The sequence below is a fragment of the Vicugna pacos genome, chromosome 19 (assembly GCF_048564905.1).
Source record: "Vicugna pacos chromosome 19, VicPac4, whole genome shotgun sequence".
Lineage (NCBI taxonomy): Eukaryota > Metazoa > Chordata > Mammalia > Artiodactyla > Camelidae > Vicugna > Vicugna pacos.
In genome coordinates this window covers 8,438,486-8,451,248 of record NC_133005.1, presented here as the reverse complement: position 1 = coordinate 8,451,248, position 12,763 = coordinate 8,438,486, and the positions used below count along the sequence as shown (strand labels likewise).

Here is a 12,763-nt window from a genome sequence, read left to right as displayed (position 1 = left end):
TCTGGGAGTGTGGACCCCCTGGCACTTCTGGTCTGCTTTGTGCAGGGTCGGAGCAGCTTTCCAAGGTTCCAGAACAAGCCCTCAGGCACGGAGGTGCAGATGTTAGCCTGTGAACGCTGTCTGGGACCTTCTGAAACAGAAGATCCGCGATTGCAACGACAGAGGTAGCTCTAGGACCCCTGCCGAGCCGACGCTCCTTCGCTAAGACTTCACCACAGCGCTCGTGGTGAGGACCTGTGGCCTAAGGAAATGAACGCCGACCGTGTTCTCAGCACCGTGATGGATTTACACAAAAGTATGGGGACAAAATACACGAATTCAACAGCATTAGCTAAACCAGTATTGTATGGGGAAGCTGTAAATGAGGTGCTGTGTAAGCCTACAGGTCTGGACAGCTTTTCATATTATTAAGTGAAAACTGCAGGTTACAGAACCCCATTTGGGGGGTTCAATATAATCCCATTTTTGTGTTAGAAACAGAAAATTTATGCTTAAGAGTCTATAAGGATGCAAGCTAATGTGTTATTAACTCTTGTCTCTAGGGAAGTGGGGTTATGAGTTAAATCTTTTCTTGCTTTTCTTTATCTATTTTCTAGTTTCTAATTATAAGCATGGATTGCTTTTATAACAATGAACAAATTTTTAAAATTCCACAATAATTAAATACAATCTCAAGTTTTGAGACTAGTTCTAGAACTTTTCTAAATCTTCCTTTCTTCCCCCACCTTTCCTCCCTCACACCCTCCATCCAACACTTAGCAGAGTAATCTTGCTTCCCTGCAGGCAACTGGTGTGCAACACCATCACTCTCAAACGGGGGAGATGAGGGATTCGGCACAAAAGGCTTTTGAGCAGCTGTAAGAGATGTCTCCACATCCGCAAACTCCCAGACAAGCACCTCAGATGAGTGTTAAGGGCTTGTGTATGTGTACTTTGCACACGGTTCTAACAGACATTGGTATCTGAGTTCAGTTCTCATTTGGAAGATAAGAGAGGGCCTGCCACAGGCAGACACACCGGAGGCAGGGAGAAGGGCAGAGGAGACAAGTGAGGACGGAGCCCAGACAAGGCTGCCACGCCCATTGATCAGCACAGGTATTCCGGGCCCCCTAGGGCAGAGCCCACATCCTCCACCACCTTAGCGTGTGGAAGACACCCCCATTTCCAAACTCAGAGCAAGAGCACAGTGATGGCTTTGAGGAATCCAGGCCTGGCTTAACTATACTCACGAGAACCTAACATCCACTGCTCAGGCCTTTAGAAGTCATGGAACACAGGCCTGCAGTCAGGACCATCCGCATTAAAAGTGGGCACCTGCACACACAGCGTCAGAGTCTGGGAGATGTAAGTCAGACTAAGGAATGATGTTACATCCTTACCTGTTTCTACCTTGTCTACTTTTGTGCGAAATTAAGTTGATTTTATCTCTGTCAATTTCTCCTGGTTCCCGTATCGCTTCTTTAACATCTAATCTTATAATTAAGGGACTGATACTACACATTACTTTTTTGTCTCCATAATTTTGAGTATCACTTTTTTTCCTCCTGGTTTTATAATTCTTAAATTTAAAAAAATTAGAAATTGAAGAATAAAGCCTTAACAAACCGTCCTTGGAGGGGCTGTGCCCTTTTACACTGACCAGTTTTTAAACTCTTCATAAAAGGGGTGTTTAACAAGCTCAAACTTTTAGATATGAATGAAAAAGAAGTCAAAAGGAGATGAAAGAAATGGCATTCCTGGTAAAATAGTTCAGATGATTTTCAGACTCCAAAGTGTCCTGATAGTTTTATGTGATCCAATCCAGTTCCTGAAAAAACGCTGCCAACAGGTAACAGGTCTTTGAAAGCTTTTGAAGCCAAAGGCTCCCCAACCAGCCAGCCCATCTCTTACCAAGTTCTCAGCCTCATTAAGAATGAGAAACAGATACCATGGCACCAACCTGTCTACGAGAACACAGCGAGACAAATGTAATTGCCTGTATGGGGAACATAAGTCGGCAACTCCCAAATCATTCATATTTACGCCCACTCCATTTTGGTTGTCTTTCCTTTATAATTTGGCCATACATCGATGTCAAGTGTATAATTTCATCTGAGGCTTTATCAGTCATCGCCCAGAGCCATGATTATATGGTGCAGGGAGCCCACCCCCCCACCCCCAGTGAATCTATCTTTAGTGTCTTCTTGATAGCTACTTCGTACATGTAAAATCAAAAGGAAGCCTTGGTTTTCTTATGTGGCTCCAGAATCACTAAATATAACATTTAGAAGCAATTTATCACTGAAATCATTGAGTTTTCAGCTGCCACTACCATTTCTCAAAGCAAAATACTCTTATTCCTTTCCTTTTTTTTTTTTAACTCAAATTACAAAGGACATTTTGGGACCTCTATATCGATCATTTAATCACATATGTACTAAGTTCATCCTTTGTCTTGCTGGTGTCCAGCCTAACGACACAGAGCTAAGACTGGATTCTGAACAATCAGAACCACAGCAAGAGGGAGCAAGGTATAACTTCTGGAAGAAGTAACTTTTTATGAAGAAAATAAAAACAGCTCGCCAATCTAGGCTTCAAAGATAATTTATTAGTCTGAGAAGAGGAGTCACACACTATACCCAGTAATATGCTTCTTTTATTTTTGTGCCTTTTATCTTAAAAATATATTTAAACAAGAAACAAAGATAATATTGAATTTCCCCATAAATTTTGCTTTCTTATTTACAGTGTTACATTGTAAATAACATTCCATTATACACAAATTAAGGACTGCTCATCACCGTCTGTTCTCTTTACATAGTCTCTCATAATACAGCACCCACAGCACGAGGCTGTGCCGTATTTAAGCTTCGAAAAGCTTGAGGAAAGAAGTACAAACTTCATCAATAAGACTATTATTTAAAAAGGCTCTGACCTTAATTCTCCGTGAGATTGTTTCACTGAAACCATTCTTTGTTAAAGAAAAATGCCCCACACGAGGGAGGAGAAGGACAGTTTAAGTTATCACAGGATCCACTTAAACTGGCTAACAAATAAAAACACTGCGTTACTATTACTGTTGTCAAGGGGAGCACTACACGGGCAGATCATTTCAACAAGGAGACGGACTCTGCAGCTCAGACACATGGCATCAGCGACGGTCGGTACCTCTCTGTGAGATCAAAACTGCTTCTTGTAACAGTAGGTTTTACTCGTAAACACATTTTGTGAAGAGGATTAAATCATTCCTGGTCTTGGGTTACACAACAAGGAGGAGTTTCTATTTCATCGAAGGAGAAGCAAGCGCACGCACTGCACGTGTGCGCACACACACACACACACGCACACTCAGTCCTGCTCATCCGCCAAAGGCCCGTGTGTCGCCAAGCACTAACTACAGCAGCGCTAGTGTCACTAGCAGTGCCCGAGGCTGCCACAGGACTCAGAAAACGAGGAAGGTAAAAACATCTGACTTCCGTTAAAACCCCCACGAAGCTCAGGTTCTGAAATGCCTCTTGGATGCTCGGCGCTCAGCCTGAAGGTTCAGCTCCCTGGGCTCTCCAGGCGGCAGACCCCACCTTCGATTGCCACGGACTGTCCGGCCACCGCCCCGGGAGGCAGTCTGGAAATGTGAGTCTGCAGAGGGGGAGATGGGAGAATGTTAGAGGTGCCGCCTGTGTTCCCCAACGGGCAACGAAGGCGGAGGAAACACCAGAGCTTCACGGCTTCTCTTTGCTTCCGGGCATCTACAGGCTGTGCTGGTGGTAACTCAGGTGCAGACAGATCCTGTGTGTCCAAATCTGGGAGCAAAAGCTGAGCTTCTGCTACCTGCCCAGCACAACGCCAGCACCTGGAGACACAGAGTCTGTCCGGGACAGCCACGGCCCCAGTGCAGTCATGCTCCGAAAAACAGTGGTTTTAAGGCCAACTCTATTAAGCACATTAGTTACCTGGTAACTAACAATTCATATACATTTTTTCCTCTAAACGTTCAAAGCAATTGAGAATACCTGATTCATGTTTATTCCCTCAATTTACCCCTTAAAGGATTTAAATAGCTTACAAAAATCAGATCATTCAACAACCTCAAGTGAGTGAGGCAATGAAAAAAAAAGAAAAAGAACTTATAATTATGTTAAAGACAGGTGTGAGGTTAACACAAAATCTAGCCTGAGTTCTGAACCCGTGCTAGAGGTCAGCTGCTGCCCTATCTGAGCTTTCTGGTGGCCACAACCAGACAGTGGGTCACGTGGTGTAATGCGATCACAACAGACCAACTGCTTCAAGGAGAGAAGTGTTCCTGGCACTGAGTCCAAGGAGCCGTCCTCTCGTAGGGCTTCATACGCAGTAGACACTGCATACAGTGGACGAGTGAAGACGCCAGTTGCACAAACAGGAGTTTGGTAGGGCTAAGCGCTACAACATTACTCGGAGAAGGCCGGCCCAGGGGGAAGACAGTAAAAGGCCTTCCACAAGGGGTCAGGATGACGTCAGCCAGGAATTCCTTTTTGATGGTCTGGCTTAATCCAGGGATAGATAAATGCCGGGTTTCTAAGAACAGAGGGACTACATACCCTTCAGGTAATCCTCTCTGATTCTGCTTCTCCACCAAAGCTTTTTCTAAGGACTGAACTGCGGGGAGTTCAAGTCCCAGAGTGAAGTCGTCGGAAGCAGCTGGTGAGGTTGCCAGGCCCAGGTTGGGTCTGACAGCCTCTCATGCAACCAAAAATGAAGCAAGCATATGTTTTAGATGGGCCCGTGGGGAAGCTGACTGGTTTTAGCTTGAGGGTGGACACTGTTCTTGAGTCTCACTGCACAAGTCCTATTAAGGTAGCTGACACAGGTCAATGATTTGGAAAGGTCTGGAGAAAAGGAAATGCTCTCTGGGTACTTAGTTTTCCTGTGTGCAGGGAAGGAAGCAACCTGTAACCTACGGGGGGAGGTCTGTCGTCTTTGGGATGGACAGCTGGGCGAGGTAGTTTCTGAGGTATCTCCTCGGAGGCGAGTGATACTGAGTTCACTCACCAGGCCCATGCTTCTGGGAACCGTGTCTCAGAATCTGGCCTCGTGACTGCATCTGAGAGACATCCTTGGGGCTCACCACGGGGATATACTATACTCAAGAAGTCCACAGTAAGACACACTTGTGGATCTTTTGTTTCTTGTAATGTCTCATTAACCTAGTGGGACACGTTTGAAGAGGACATGCTGTTTGGTGCTGCTCCCCAGCGCCCTTGTCACATCAGGCACAAAAAGCTCAAATCCACAGTCCCCAGGGCTCAGCGGGGATGGGGCCCTTTTACTCTTTCAGGAACTCATTAAGACGAGGTCAAAGACTTTTTTTCTCAGGCATCATTCATCAATTAAAAAAAAAAAGTTCTTCAAAACAAAGATCCCTGAGAGAGTAGAAGTCCCTTAGTCCATTTCATCCCTAATCTCACCCTCTTCAGCCATGAACACAGTCACACAGCTACGACAGGGAACAAGAATGTGGAAAACAACATGGAGGTTCCTCCCAAAATTAAACACAGAATTATCATATGATCCAGTGGTTCCACTTCAGGGTATAGAACCTAAAACAAGTAAAAGCAGGGACTCAAAAAGGTATCTGTACACAATGTTCACAACAGCGTTATTCACAACAGCCAAAAAGTGGGAAGCAACCCAAATGTCCATCAATAGATGAATAAATAAAATGTGGTCTATACATACAATGGAATATTTATTCGGCCTTAAGAAAGGAGTGACATTCTGACATATGGTACAACGTGGATCAACTCTGAAGACACTATGCTAAATGAAATAAGCCTGACACAAAAGGACAAATATTGCATGATTCCACTTGTACAAGGTACCTAGAAGTCAAATTCCTGGAGACAGGAAGCAGAATGGTGGTTTCCAGGGGCTCAGGGGAGGCAGAAATAGGGAGTCATTGTTTAACAGGCACAGAGTCTCAGTCTGAGAGGTGAGAAGTTCTGGAAATTGATGGTGGTGATGGCTGCAAAATAATGTGAATGTACTAAATGCCATTGAACAGTACACTCAAAATGGTTAAAATGGTAAGTTTTATGTTATGCATATTTTAGCACAATTTAAAGAAAAAGAAGAATAAAGCAGAAATGACAATTTCCTTCTTGGTCTAGAATTTTCTATAAGATGGCACTGAGAGAAGGAGTTACAGCTAGGAATGAATCCATGATGCAGACTCCAAAGGAGAAACATTAATACTGTCAGGTTCTGTTCACAAATAGGTTGAAAATTTCCAATCAGGTTACTTAAAATATCTGTCCCAGAAAGAGAAGCTAACAGAAAAATCCATCCTCATATTTCCCAGAGATTCAGGGAGAATCCAATGAGATTTCCTGGCAGGACTGGTGGTCCAAGCACCAGAGGCAACAGAGAATAAATTCATTGTTAGAAGATCAAAGAATGACTATGTGTCCAAGCCGACAGCCTGCAATTTGACCAGGGCGATGTCAGACTTAAAGCAACTGATTTTGTGCTGACTATGAAAAAGACCCAGAACTAGAAGGAGAAATTCCTGTCCCATAGGCCAGGGGACTTGGTAGCAAGCAATCCTTTGAGATTTATAAAAACACAGATGGCCAATCCAAACTTATCTTTAGCACCCCCACCCCTATCAAGTTTACAACAGAAAAACATCTAAATATACTTAACTAAACCACAAGGTGTCAAGGAGAGTTAGGAAGTAAAAGAAAAAAGAATTGGGAAAAAAAAATGAGAACGGTCTTAGATACTTATTAATGGCACATGGGCAAAGTACTAAAAAAATATATTGAGATTTGTATAAATTGAGCTGTTCACGTAAGACAGAAATGTTCAACTAGACAAACAAATTGTTAAGGTTAATTTCTCAGGATTACCTCTTCCCCAAATCATCATCTAGTCAAGGGGGATTTTGCAGTTACCAAACACACTCGCGTGGTCTTGGTGTTGAGGGGAATAAAATGGTTAACCATCCAAATATATGTCAACACTTCCCCAGTTTCATCCATCAGTGTGATCTTCTGACTCATCAGAAAGTAAGTGATCTTGGACTGAAAAAGTTTGAGTCAAGATGTATTTGAAACTTTCTGTGGAGATTTCAATGGAGCATCAAATCATATTATAAACAGTGGGAGCTGTTTAAGAGAATATTTTATATGAGTGTTTATCTCTATAAGTTCTAGAGAAGTGGGTTTGAATTCGAGCCTAAAAATAGACCACTTTCTACAATGAACTTGCATGCAACATTTAAAAGTGCAACGGAGTATTTTATATTGAGTATCTAAGTCCTGAGCAGATTCTAGGGTGTCCTACAAGCATAAGGACTTAACAAGGTGTCTTTAAACCCACTTAAATAGCAATGTACTTTTACTGGAATTTAGAACTAATGACAAATAACACGTGAACAGGACTGATGACAGAGCCGCAGACTGCGGCATCTGGGGTATTCTCCCTCCATTCTAATACCCTTTTGTTGGCTCTTTCTTCAGGAAAGACGTCCTTGACTGGATCCTGCGCTCCACTAGAGCTCTCTGACTAGCTCCGATAGCACCCATCTGAACAGCACACGTCCTGTGATGTAAGTGTCCAGACTTTGGTTTGTTTTGAAATTTTGAGTCTCTGGAAAGTCAGCTGGAGGCAAGAGCTTGTCTGAGACCAACTTTTGTATTCCCTGCACCTGTCAAAGTGCTTGACACAGAGGGCACACTCTGGAAATGCTTACTGAGTGGGGGAGTGACTAAAATACACCCTTCAGGGCTATGTTTATGGACAAAGAATCTCAAGTGTTTCAACTAGTGTGACCAGTCGGTTGGTTAAAAAGTCAATCACACTAGTTTGTCATAATAAAGATTTTTTTAAATAGGTTTTTTTAAAGTATAGACTGACTCCGATTTCCCACTTTTCAAGAGACTGTATTGTTAGAATGGAGATGGAGCTTTAGATTTCTCAGATGCTAATGGCTCCACATTAATGGAACCCAATGGCCTTGTAGTTATAGTTCTCTGCTTTCTTGCTGATTCCATGTGGGGCCGGACAGATCCTCGAGATTAACACTCCTAGAAGAACTATCAATTTGTAAATTTAACTGTCTATTTAGAGCCAGTAATCTTAGGGCTACATCTTTTTGTAAAGCCAAATGCATTGTATAATAACACATTTAACCTGAAGACTTCAAAATGAGAAAGTTAAAGTAAGAAAAAAATAATATAGAAATTATATCATTGCTTGAAGTCCTAATCACGATCTAAGTAGTAGCTGAGACCTCCTATCATTCATACTCATGTCTTTAAATCTTTAAAGATCACCTTAGCGACTGCTTTTTTGTGGTTTCCAGGAAAACTACCAGCACAATTTAATTTTAAAAGTCTCAAAGCCTTTATTTAGTGGTTATATTTTAATCCATCTTTCTACTCGTAGGAGAACTGCTCGAGACCTGCCACGACAGTCAAGGAAGATTCTCTTAAACAAGTTATTATCCTCCTCTGGTGTCCGGAAAATAAAATCTAGACAGACATAGCTCAAAAAAAAAAAAAGGCTCTTGGAAATATTCATTGGTTTCATAATTCTAAGAGTTTGAGTTTCTGTTTTTAAAAACGCAAGTTTTTTCATCAATCAATGGCTAAGAAAGTACGTGTAGCATACAATATATTGCGTCCAATTCCAAGGTTAATCTACAAAGGCAGTTCATCATAATGGCCATGTGCATGGGTTACAGAATCAAGCACCTTGGGTCCTGGGCCATCTCTTCTTCCTGGACATGCTGCTGAAGCACGTTTTCCAGCCGCCTTTGCAGTTAGGTATGGCTACGTGACTGAAATCAGGCTGATGGACTAAAGTGCTATGTGCTACTACCAGACCTAGCAGAAAACCTTTTTATAACCCGTTCCCATGATCTTTCTCTGATGACCTAAAGCCTCTGTAATGCTGGGATCTTGAATCATAATTTGGAGGACAGCCCTCTGCCAATTAGAAACCGCAATTTGTGTTTTATGTGAATGAGAAACATACTTCGTATTGTGTTTGAACAACTATACACATATATTCTGGGGTGTGCTTGTTGCAGCAGCTGGAATTATCCTAACAATGATTCTGTGCAGGCCTCTGCACTTACTAGCTTCTTGGGCCCCCTATGAATTAGGTGCAATAGCATCTGTCATCAGGTTGACAAGGACTGCATGAGACTGCATGCAATGAAGGCATACGTCAATACATGTTAGATTCTCATTATTCAAACAAATACATTGCTATAGCACAAAACATTAGGCAGCACAATCTCTATTAAAGATTATTTGACATCTTAGAATCGGGCAATTTTATTTGAAATGTTTGACATTCTGCAAAAATAGAGCAAGGTATTTTAATGAAAAATTAGCTGCATGCTAAAATGTAAGGTTGAAGAAAATGGACATTTTTAGGCCAATATTTTTGATGCTGTTGTTTGGCTGTCACTGATGCAATAATTAACAATTGTTGAGTAATTACTAACTACCACAGGTTTTGCATATACCAGTTTGCTGTATCGCTCATCTTCTAAAGATCCAAAATCAGCTCAACATCCTTGGGTGCTACAGAGAAAACCAAAGTGGTAGAATACTGGCAAAGTACCTTCTAAGAACACGTCGTGTTGTTGGGAAGACGAATACAGCCATATGAAATTAGAAAACCATTTAACGAAGGCACATCACACAGACTAAGAGAGTATGTGTGTGTTTTCCAACACCGCCCGGCAATTAACTCTGTGACTACTGACTGGGTGTCCTATAATTTAACTCAATTCTGACTCGCTCTACCAGGAGACAGTCAGATCGCACACATGAAGAGCTCAGTCCTCAGGAGACAGTCAAATCCCACAGATGAAGAGCTCAGTCCTATTTGGAGACTGGCACTCCAGATGCCAGTCACAAGCCCAGGCTATCAGCTGCACTTCTGGTCCACGGCTATGAATCAGCTATAAATTAAAGGCTCCCATGACCCCCTCCTCAGGTTTGATTAGTTTGCTAGAGCAGCTCACAAAATTCAGGAAAATTGTTTAATTACTAGATTACTAATTTATTGTAAAAGGATACAATTCAGGAACAGTCAGAGAGAAGCAATGCACAGGCAGGGGAAGTGGGAAGGGGCATCACTCTCCCCAGATCTCCATGTGTTTACCATTCTGGAAGCCCTCCGAACCCTGTAGTTCAGGGATTTTTATGGAGGTTTCATTACCCAGGCACGACTGACTAAATCATTGGTGACTGAACTCAATCTCCAGCCTCTCTCTACCTCCCCATAGGTTAGAGGGTGGGGCTGAAATTTTCAACCCTCTAATTACACAGTTGGTTCTCCTGGTAACTACACCCCAACCTTAAGTTACCTTGGGGTTTTCCAAAAATCATCTCATTAAAATAAACAGGTATGGTTGAAAGGGGCTTGCTGTGAATAACAAGATACCCAGTTGACCTTTTTGCTCTGCAGTGATTTGGGGAACTGAGGACTAGAGATGAAATGTTATGACAGAAGATGCTCCTATAGCTCTTATCACTTAGGAAGTTCCAAGGGTTTCAGGAGCTGTGAGTCAGGAACCACCGAGGAAGAACAAATAAGTATTTATTATGATAACTCACAATATCATACATACCCAACCACAGATGCCATAGGAAGTCAAGAGGAGGAGAGGAGAGATGTGCATCAAGGAGGCAGGGAAGACTTTCCAGAGGTCATGACACTGGAAGTCAAGGAGCACTGGAGCGCATGGAATACGAACATGACGTGTGGGGCCCATGTAAAGCAGAGCCGACAAGTTCATTTGGTTTGGCCCGCATAGTGTTCCCAACTTTTAAAAAATTAATAGAAAATATTTTAAAATGGGGAAGTTGCATATAAGCATCTTGATTTCTACCTATTCTAGAAAAATCTGGCAACCCCTGCATTCCCTCACCAGAGTAGTCACAGCTACCATCTTTAGAAGAGCATTTTGGGCAATAATTTTCCACGGGTGGGACTGTGCTCTGCCTATGGTGTGTGCTCAGATGGCCCTAACATCTGGTGCTTGTCTTTCACTGGGGTTAATATTATTGGTCCATTGGGTTCAGATGGTGGCAGCCCGATCCTTCCATTAGAAAGCTCCCCTATCAACTGTGCCTAATGGTTCTGTAACCACAGAACCGGGCTCAAACTGACCCTATCCTGTTTCTCACAAGATACTTAGTTGTTTTGCAGAGACAACAGATCAAAACTACAAGTCATGCAGCAGAAGCATACAGAGGAGAGATTTTGACCTCAAACAATCCCTGAAACTCCAGGTGTTCTCCTTGCCCCCCTCCAAAGGACCAGGACATGACCCGAACCTGAACTCCCGAGCCCTTTCAAAAGCAAAGGGTCTGCTGTCCAGAAAAAGCCAGTGCTGAAGCCCCTTTGCCACACCTTACCATAAATGACCGAGCCCCAAATCCCTCCAATCAAAACTTGTCCCGCCAGCACTTCCGCACACCAACCCCCCCCCCCCGAACTCATAAAAACTTGACCCAACCCAAGATCCCAGGTGGGGAGACAGGTTTGAGCCATGCCTTCTGTCTCCTTGCCAGCCAACCTCACCTTAAGCTTTTTTCTTCTCAAAAGCCGGTGCCATAATGCCGGCTTCTATGTGCATCAGCAGTGAGCCCTTTGCTTGGTAACAGTTTTAGCAGCCTCTGATATTCACTGCCTAGACACCATTAATTCAAGAGTTACCAGAGAGTGGCTTCCTAATTGTCATTATCAATACATTAATAGCTGGAATTTTATGAAGAATTTTCATCACTGCATGGTATTCCATGATAAAAGTGCACGGAAGAAAGGATTCAGAAGGAAAAACACTTGATTCTTTCACTTCCTTCTCAGGGTTCAGAATAAAAAAACCTCAAAAAGCAGCCAAATATTTTCTCCTCATTATTTTTTTTTTGTGAGGTTCAGAAGGCAGTTTGCTAGGAGGAAGATGGTAAGAGATCAAGAGGGAGCAGGGTTTGGGAGAAAAGGGATGGAAAGAGAAGGGACAGCATCTCCTTCATTCACACCAGCCAAAGGCCAATCCTTCTGTATTAAAAAAGACAAAAGTAAAGGAATCATGAGAGTTGCTTTTGAACTGCCAATAAAAAACAAAACAAAACAAAAAAACTGGTTGGACTGACTCGCTAGCTCTGTTTCAGAGGACTCATTTGTAGGCTCACCTGTTTAAAGTCAAAAATAGTACCTGCAAAATCAGTTCCAAAAGGAGCTCCTTTTGGATTGAGTATTGCTGTTAGTTAACATAGTAAAGTCTGCTTAAGATCAACTTTTCTATTGAGCAGAAAGCTCTCTTGTGAAAGATAACTGGGTGTTAGGATCATATATTAGTCTGCCAGGGCTTCCATAACAAAGTATCTCAGGCTGAGTGGCTCAAACAACATAAATGTATCTTCCCACAGTTCTGGAGGCTGCAAGGCCAGAACCAAGGGGTCAGCAGGGCTGGTTTCTTCTGGGGCCTCTCTCCTTGTTTCACAGATGACTGTCTTCTCCCAGGATCGTCACATGGCCTCTTCTCTGTGGGTGCAAATCCCTGGTAATTCTCCTTATAAAGACATCCCATTGGATGAGGGCCCCATCTTTATGACCTCATGTAACCTTAATCACCTCTTTAAAGACCCTGTCTCCAAGTATAATCACACTGGGGGTTAGGGCTCTAAGGTGAGAACTTGTCGGGGACAGGATTCAGTCCATAACAGATAACGGAGTAAAATCCAACAATGCTCCACATGCCGTGGGCTGTGATAGTTCTCCA

The 12,763-nt window shown here is 42.8% G+C and overlaps 1 protein-coding gene across 4 annotated transcripts in view; it reads right to left on the bottom strand.

The window, feature by feature from the left end:
• The window catches only part of TASP1 (taspase 1), a 257,097-nt gene that overhangs the window by 29,864 nt on the left and 214,470 nt on the right, over positions 1 to 12,763 (bottom strand). The window contains exon 14 of one of the 4 annotated variants that reach the window (XM_072943774.1): positions 2,568 to 3,615. The exons of the other annotated variants lie outside the window; for them this stretch is intronic. Coding sequence (XP_072799875.1) covers positions 3,523 to 3,615 — 93 coding nt within the window. The 3' untranslated portion in view covers positions 2,568 to 3,522. Of the gene's footprint in view, positions 1 to 2,567; positions 3,616 to 12,763 lie in introns of those variants that run through there. 4 annotated transcript variants of the gene reach the window in all.